This window comes from Gastrolobium bilobum, unplaced genomic scaffold, assembly GCF_033153095.1.
Source record: "Gastrolobium bilobum isolate Gb01-03AN ecotype WA unplaced genomic scaffold, APGP_CSIRO_Gbil_v1 utg27518, whole genome shotgun sequence".
In the NCBI taxonomy this organism is placed as follows: Eukaryota; Viridiplantae; Streptophyta; class Magnoliopsida; order Fabales; family Fabaceae; genus Gastrolobium; species Gastrolobium bilobum.
Genome location: NW_026895280.1, coordinates 85430 through 92845, shown reverse-complemented (window position 1 = coordinate 92845; position 7416 = coordinate 85430). Strand labels below are relative to the sequence as shown.

The 7416-nt window shown below is 32.6% G+C and overlaps 1 protein-coding gene across 1 annotated transcript; it reads left to right on the top strand.

The window, feature by feature from the left end:
- The first annotated feature begins 3438 nt into the window (after positions 1-3438).
- On the top strand, positions 3439-6029 carry LOC133303987 (DNA-directed RNA polymerases II, IV and V subunit 6A-like). The gene is made up of 6 exons (XM_061503961.1): positions 3439-3550; positions 3883-3916; positions 4025-4203; positions 4288-4339; positions 5438-5505; positions 5622-6029. The coding sequence occupies exons 1-6, from the start codon at positions 3516-3518 to the stop codon at positions 5689-5691; spliced, it is 438 nt and encodes a 145-aa protein (XP_061359945.1). The 5' UTR covers positions 3439-3515; the 3' UTR covers positions 5692-6029.
- Positions 6030-7416: the final 1387 nt, after the last annotated feature.

Here is a 7416-nt window from a genome sequence, read left to right as displayed (position 1 = left end):
CGGAAACCGAAAGAAAACCGCAAATTTTAATTGGATTGGATCGGTTTTCGGATGGGTTGATGAAAACCGATCCAATCCAAACCGATCCAATCTATTAATTATTCTCTACCTACTTGTCTTTTCTCCAATCATAGCCCACAAATTTCTAAACTCAAGACTCATTAACTCATCAACTAAACCCAAAAAAAAACTTAGTCACGCCTCATCAACTATAGTATTGTTTACTGATATTTTTGTATTTCAATTTTTTTTTTGAGTAAACACATTTTTTAGTCCCTGACAATATCTACGAAGTCCTTTTCAGTCCCTAGCAATAAAAAAGGACCAAATTGGTCCCTGAAAGTACAAGAAAAGGGCCACTCTACATATTTGGGAGTTGACATAAGGACTAACATGGCCCTTTTTTTGTAATTTCAGGGACCAATTTGATCCTTTTTTATTGTCAGGGACTAAAAAGGACTTCGTAGATATTGACAAGGACTAAAAAGGGTGTTTACTCTTTTTTTTTTACATAGCCAATATATACAAAAGATGTTATTTGCACAATAATCTTGAAACTAATTTTAGGATATTCAAAAAACCGAAAACCGATCCAATCCAAACCGAAAAAAATTGGATTGGATCGGATCGGATTTGAAAAAAAATCTAAACCGAATGGATGATTACATGATCAAACCGAAGGAATTGGATCGGATGAGTTTTACTTTCAAAACCGATCCAATCCAGACCGCGAACACCCCTATGTGTTAGTGTATTTATTTTCATTTTTTACTCTTTCTGTGCTGTGGACTCACTCACTTCTTAGCACCATTGTGATCTTAAAATTCGTTTGCTCAACAACCAAAGAAACATTAAATTTCTTATTCTTATCAAGACATTTGATGGCAATTTGAATATGAGTAGTTAATGCTATTCTTCATTAATAAAGGACACGGTTCCTATGCGTAACTGTAGATATTGCAAATAAGGTAGCAAATCATGAGAATTTTAAATAATGGATATATGAATCATAAAATACAAAAATAGTTATTGCTATGAAAATAGTTAATTATTATTGAATTGATTAGTTGGTGCCATCTAGCATTACCAGGAAGGGTTGAGATCGAGAAGTTAACTCCCATTAAATTTCAGATTTTCAACACCAAAATTGTGGGCCCATTATAATTATATATTGGTGTTACCAAATATTTTCTGTTTACTGTTTTTGCCGAAGAGGAGATGAGAATCTTATTAATTACTAATTAAAACAAGATAATAGTTATCATTATCATATAATACATCATACATGTTATGATCTGTAAAATACGATATGATTCATAAATATATCAAAAGGGCTTTTATATCGAACTGTACAATATTATATGTATAATACGATACATATTCTATGATACATAAATTAAAAAATAAAGATTTAAATTAAATTAAAATTTATAATATGATACCTGTTATATATCGTGCGATAGGAAAATTAAATTAAAATTTATAATTTTAATATAAAAAAATAAAAATTTATGATTTAAATTAAAAATATAAAAAATTATTATTAATAAGAAAAAATAAAGATTTGATTTGTCATTTAAACTCAAAAATAAAAATAAAAAATCTGTATTAAAAAAGAAAATAATCAATTAAATATTTTAATATATATTTTTAAATTATTTATTATTGTATTTTTATATTTTACAATCTGATACAATTCATGATACATAATACAAAAACTGACCAAACAATACACAATATTTACTGCGATTCAACAACCAGATTATTAAATTTAATTTGTGGACACCTGGTAGTGTGTTGTGTTGTCACGAGTAAATCCAGTCGCCTAGCTAGGTTTGATTTTAAAAATTTATATAATAAGCAGCAACATGAAACTCTATTTCTCATAAAAAAAATATTGTATTTTTAATAAGGAAAATAGAATTATTTTACATTTTAACATATTACAAAGTTCCACAGTGGAGGTTACCTTTTGCAATTCAAAACCAAGAAAAATTATTAAACTATAGCATATTATGTAAAGAATATAGAATATGATTAAAAAAAAAAAAACCTTTGTCCATAGGTACATAACTGATAAAATATTCTAATTATTCATAATGGATAGCTCGAGCTACAAGCATGTTTGGAAGATGTCAGTTAGCTCAACCAGTAAATTTTTTTGGAGTAGCTTGGCATGATTTTGGATTAAATTCTGAATTCATCTACTTCCCTTCATGATGTATTCGAGTAGAAAAAATATTTAATGCTTGAAAACTAAAAGGATTTCGTAGATCAAACTATTTAAAACAAAAATAAAATTTGTAAGCATGTAAGATATTTTTTAAATTCTTTTGTTTGTCAAAATTAGTTGAACTTGATGTTTCCTGTAATTCATATCATTGTATTATGATTAAATTAGTTGAAATTCACTTTTATTTAGTTTAGGGCTCTAGGCCCAAAATTTTAGTGTACTGGGTGAAGTGCCGAACCCATTGTCTTTGAAGCAGGAGTTGATTCTCTTATGTTCAAAAAAGATATAATATGATTATGGGTTATACGACTAATTATAATTATATAAAGATGGATTAATAGTGATAAAAAATGAGAGATAAAAAATATTAAAATAGATAATTATTAAATTATAATCGTTGTAAGGTTATGATGGTCCTACATCACCATGTCATATTTTTTTTTAAACATGAGAGCAATGTTATTAGAACCGGACCGGTCATTGACCCTGCCGAGGTACCGGGTCACTGGTTGAACCGCATGAACCAGATATATATATATAAATTTATATTTCATACTTAATTATATAATAAATATTTTGAATGGTGTCATCTAAACAATAACCTGTAGTTTAGTGGTATTTGCTATGTTGTATATCCTCAATGGAAGGAGTTCCAATCCCATTGGAGGCAATTTTGAATTAATTCTCTTAACTTACTAGTTATATAATAAATATATTAAATAGTGTATTTTATTCAACGCTTTTGCTCACGTGGTTTAAAGGGAAATGCATTCACCGGGATTTGTCACTGGGTCAAACCCGGGTCACATACTTAAGCGATCCAATGTCAGAACCGGACCGGTTGATGGGTCGGTTACCGGACCAACCGGTCCGATTTTAATACCGGTTCATCGGGATTTATCACCGGGTCAAACCCGGGTCACATACTTAAGCGATCCAATGTCAGAACCGGATCGGTTGATGGGTGGGTTACCGTGCCAACCAGTCCGATTTTAATAACACTGCATGAGAGAATGCATTTCCCTTTGAACCACCTGAGCAAAAGCAAAACACTTTGTGCTTATTTGGATCCTTTTAGTTTTAACTTCCTTTTAGTAACAAAAGGAGGTAGTAACTATAACTTCTCCTTATATATTATCTAAAATAACAAAATAATTCCTTTTTTATATTTATACAGTACGTATATTATCAACATTTCTGATACGTCAATATCTCTCGGGTCTGAGGGTAAGGGTTTAGGGTGCACAAGGCAGGTTTAAGCTTCCCCTCTCTGCGATTCACGATGGCCGACGACGACTATGATGACGTGGACATGGGGTTCTCTCTCTTTCTCTATCTCTTACACACAGAAAAATTAGGTTTTCCCCAAATACAATTTGCATATTTGAAACCCTCACTGGAAATTCAGACGAGAGTCATATAAGTTTTTTTTTTCCTGAAAATTTAAGCAAAATTAAAACTTTTCAAATGTTCCTCTGCTGGGTTTGATTACGTTTACTTTTTTGTCTTTTGGTTCTCGGTTGGCCACGTTCATGTACATTAACAAATATGCTTCATGCTTCTTCAATTGCATGTGTTAGAGCTTTGTGTCTTTTAGTCTGGATGTTAGCATTGAAAGATTTCTCATGGAAAAAAGGATGGTAATGCAGGTATGAAGAGGAGCCACCAGAGCCTGAGATTGAGGTAAAGACTTCTTTCTCTTATGTCCTTGTTTTTATGGTACAAATATATGTCATGGAACTTAGCATTGAATGAATAAATGGAATTATTGGTTGATTGATTGATGGGCAGGAAGGTGCAGAGGAGGACGTGGATAACAACAAAAATGAAGACAAAGACATAACTGGAGAACCTCTCGACACTGAGGAAAAGGAAGAGGGACAATCAGTAGAACGACCTCGAAAGACATCGAAATATATGACTAAGTATGAGCGTGCCAGGATTTTGGGTACCCGTGCTCTTCAAATCAGGTTTTCTTCTGAACTTTCTGAGCCTAAGCTTCTGCTTATTGATTATTTGTTATGCTATAAAATGTTGCCTTTCTGGCTGAGCAGTATGAATGCACCTGTGATGGTTGAGTTGGAGGGGGAAACTGACCCACTTGAGGTAATATAACCTTTTTTCTGTTTACAATTTGATACTTTCTTTCTTGTATTGTTACTGAATTTGAGCACATTGTGAATATTTCATTGCCAAACTTAGTATGCTAGTGTCAAATTTCCAAATATATATCAGTATGGTTATATGCCCTTCATATGAAATGCAGAAAATATTTCATTAAGAAGCTTCCTAACTTTTAGCACTTTGCTGATCTCCTTTGAATGGTGTATTTGGTCTATAATTGATTGGTACAATTTCATGAATATACAGCTAAATGCATGGGTAATAGGTGGAGTTCTGTTATCTTTAATTTGTATGTTAAGCTTGTAGATAAGTTTCCCCACGATAGCTTGTCTTCCCCTGGCTTGATCTGGACCCGTAAAGAAATGGTTGTGGGCTTTGGACATTAAAACCTAAACTGGTTTGTAATTCAGTTTGACAATGGCATGCTCTTTTTGCCATTCCAAAGATGTCTCATGAAACTTTTTTTGCCGTGGTTTTTTTTTTTTTTCCTGTGTAAGATAAGATTGTCATCATTATGGAGCTCAAGTGCTCAACTGATAAGTTCTATGAAGTACATCTGTTTTCCGATGTTGAATCTGATCAAATGTTTATTTAGGATTTAAATAAACTTCCTTAGATGAGTAGTGTACCTTACATTATTTACCGAGTTATTTGATATTGTTTTATGGTATTTGGTTTCAAGTTCTTTGGTTTCATAAAGAATACACTGTGCACTCTATACTAGGAATTAACAGCTGATTATGTTGTCACTGATTTTCTTAAGTTGATAAGAACCTTGCCCAATTCTCATGAGCATGTTCAGTTGCCTTCAGTTTGTCATGTTGATTTTTTTTGTTTTTCAAATGCAAATGATCCTTAAGTGTTTCATTTCCTTCCTGTTCTGTAGCTTTGAATTTCTCTTGTAGTTTTGACATTATTTTTTTGTATTAGCCATTCAGGATACATGTTTTGTTTGTTAGCTCTGCTATGATTCCTTCATTTTTAATTTGTATCAGTTGTGTGATAGCAATACCTTCCCATTTTATTTTAAATTACACCTAGATAAAATAATAGCAATATCTTGTTCTCACAACTGATCAGATTGCAATGAAGGAACTTCGAGAGCGGAAGATACCCTTTACCATCCGTCGGTCCTTGCCTGATGGAAGGTAAATATTGCCCATTATATAAGTTGGGCTTTCCTTTTTCTTGGTTGAGGGATGTCAAGGCTGAAACCATTCTTTGTGTCATACTTATTGTAATGATTTTTGGCAAAATTGTCCAGCTATGAAGATTGGGGAGTTGATGAACTGATTGTGGAAGACTCCTGGAAGAGGCAAGTGGGTGGTGATTAACGCTTTGAACTGACTTGAGTTGTGGGGAGGAGGAAAGGACACAAGACTTCTCATAACATTTATCTTTGATTTGTCTGACGTTGATACTGATCTATTGTCTAACCATAAATTAGGATTATTATAGCGTTGTATTAATTCTTGGGTCTGTGTATCTGTGTTGCTTGTGCTTTAGCCTTTAGCTTAGTATAAATTCTGTTTCTGTTTGTCTATATATCTGTAGGCTTTCGTTAGTAAGTGCGGCTGTTTGTCAAATCAGCTACAGGACACAGCTCTATGAACATTGGAGTGATACTACTTAATACTGGTTTTCTTATCAGCCTATTTTTGTGTTGTACTATTTTCTTGTCTCTCATGGAATCATTATATCTGTAATCCCATTCCTAAAAGAATGATGGCATAGCAAAGATCGAAATTAACTTGATAGGGTCTATTTGCCACTACCAGCTCATGCGCAAGGGCGTGTTGATAGCAATAAGCACTTGAATGTGTAATTTTCTGGTTCAACGAATGTGTAATTTTGTGATTGATATAACTGCCTTATGGGAAGAATAAAGATGTCAGCATATTCGGCTTAAAAAGTCGATTCCGATCTCTCTTTTAGCGGAATGAGAAGGGGTTTAGTAAAGAAAAAGAAAAGAATTAACTTATTTAACAAAACCAGTGAATGATTACAAGTTCACGCGCTAAGTTGTGGAGATACATTAACTAAAAGTTCTGGAGGAGTGGAGGTACATTTAATGTGCTATTTTAGTCAATATCCCTAGAGAGTGTTTTAAGTTGCTTAAAGTAGTATATCAAAAGACATCAAATTTAGTGTATTAAGTTGCTTAAAGTATTATATCAAAAGACATCAAATTTAGTGTTTTAAGTTGCTTAAAGTATTATATGAAAAGACATCAAATTTGTTATATCCGGGTTAGAAAAAACCTAGAGTTATGTAATATGGAGAGGACTGAGGAGGATAGCTGGATAAGACTCTTGCACGAGAAGTGTGTACCCTCGTCCACAAGAATAGTATAAACTATCATTACATTCGTGCGAATACAGACAAGCACGTGACAAATATCTCTTTTTCATATTTATATTCAAATAGAACGTTTTGTATAATTGTAACTGCAACAATTATGAAAACAAGAAAAACACATGGCAGTTAGCGTTTGATCCATTATTTAATTTCCGTTGCAGCTCATCACGAATGACAGATCATTCAGCGTCTATGACAGATTTTTAGCAAAGCATGTAGGCCCCAGAATTTCGGTATCATGCTTGTTTGGAAAGCAAGATCGCATACCGAATGTAGGTATTTCACTTGTACGCAGAATAAAATGCATGCATCATGCGTCTGAGAGACATGAACATGTCATAGACACTATTATTTTTAAGGTTAGAGCAATGCTATAGGTTTTTGAGTGTAATATTGCTGCTTCCCTGCCTTTTTTTCTTTCACATTAGTCAAGAATAAAATAGTTTATCATCTAAAATGAGGGGCATGTTAGTTTATAACTTTTTTGTTTAAAAATTCTTATAACTTCAATTATATATTTTGGAAAGTACACTCTTGAGTTTGTAAAAAGAAAACAAAAGTTGTGAATATAACAAGGTAATTGTGTTTATCCTTTTAAATGATACAATTTATATCATTTACTCTCACAAAGAGTGAGACCCACACCTTTATTTTTTTTATCAACTTTCTCTCCTCCTTTATTTATCTCTTCCTCTTTCTTA

What these genes read in the sequence shown, in the direction of transcription:
- LOC133303987 (XM_061503961.1), top strand. Translation starts at nt 3,516, where the DNA reads ATGGCCGACGACGACTATGATGACGTGGACATGGG. An exon ending in ACCCGTGCTCTTCAAATCAG is followed by an intron (nt 4,204 to 4,287) that starts GTTTTCTTCTGA and finishes CTGGCTGAGCAG; the next exon opens with TATGAATGCACCTGTGATGG. An exon ending in CGGTCCTTGCCTGATGGAAG is followed by an intron (nt 5,506 to 5,621) that starts GTAAATATTGCC and finishes AAAATTGTCCAG; the next exon opens with CTATGAAGATTGGGGAGTTG.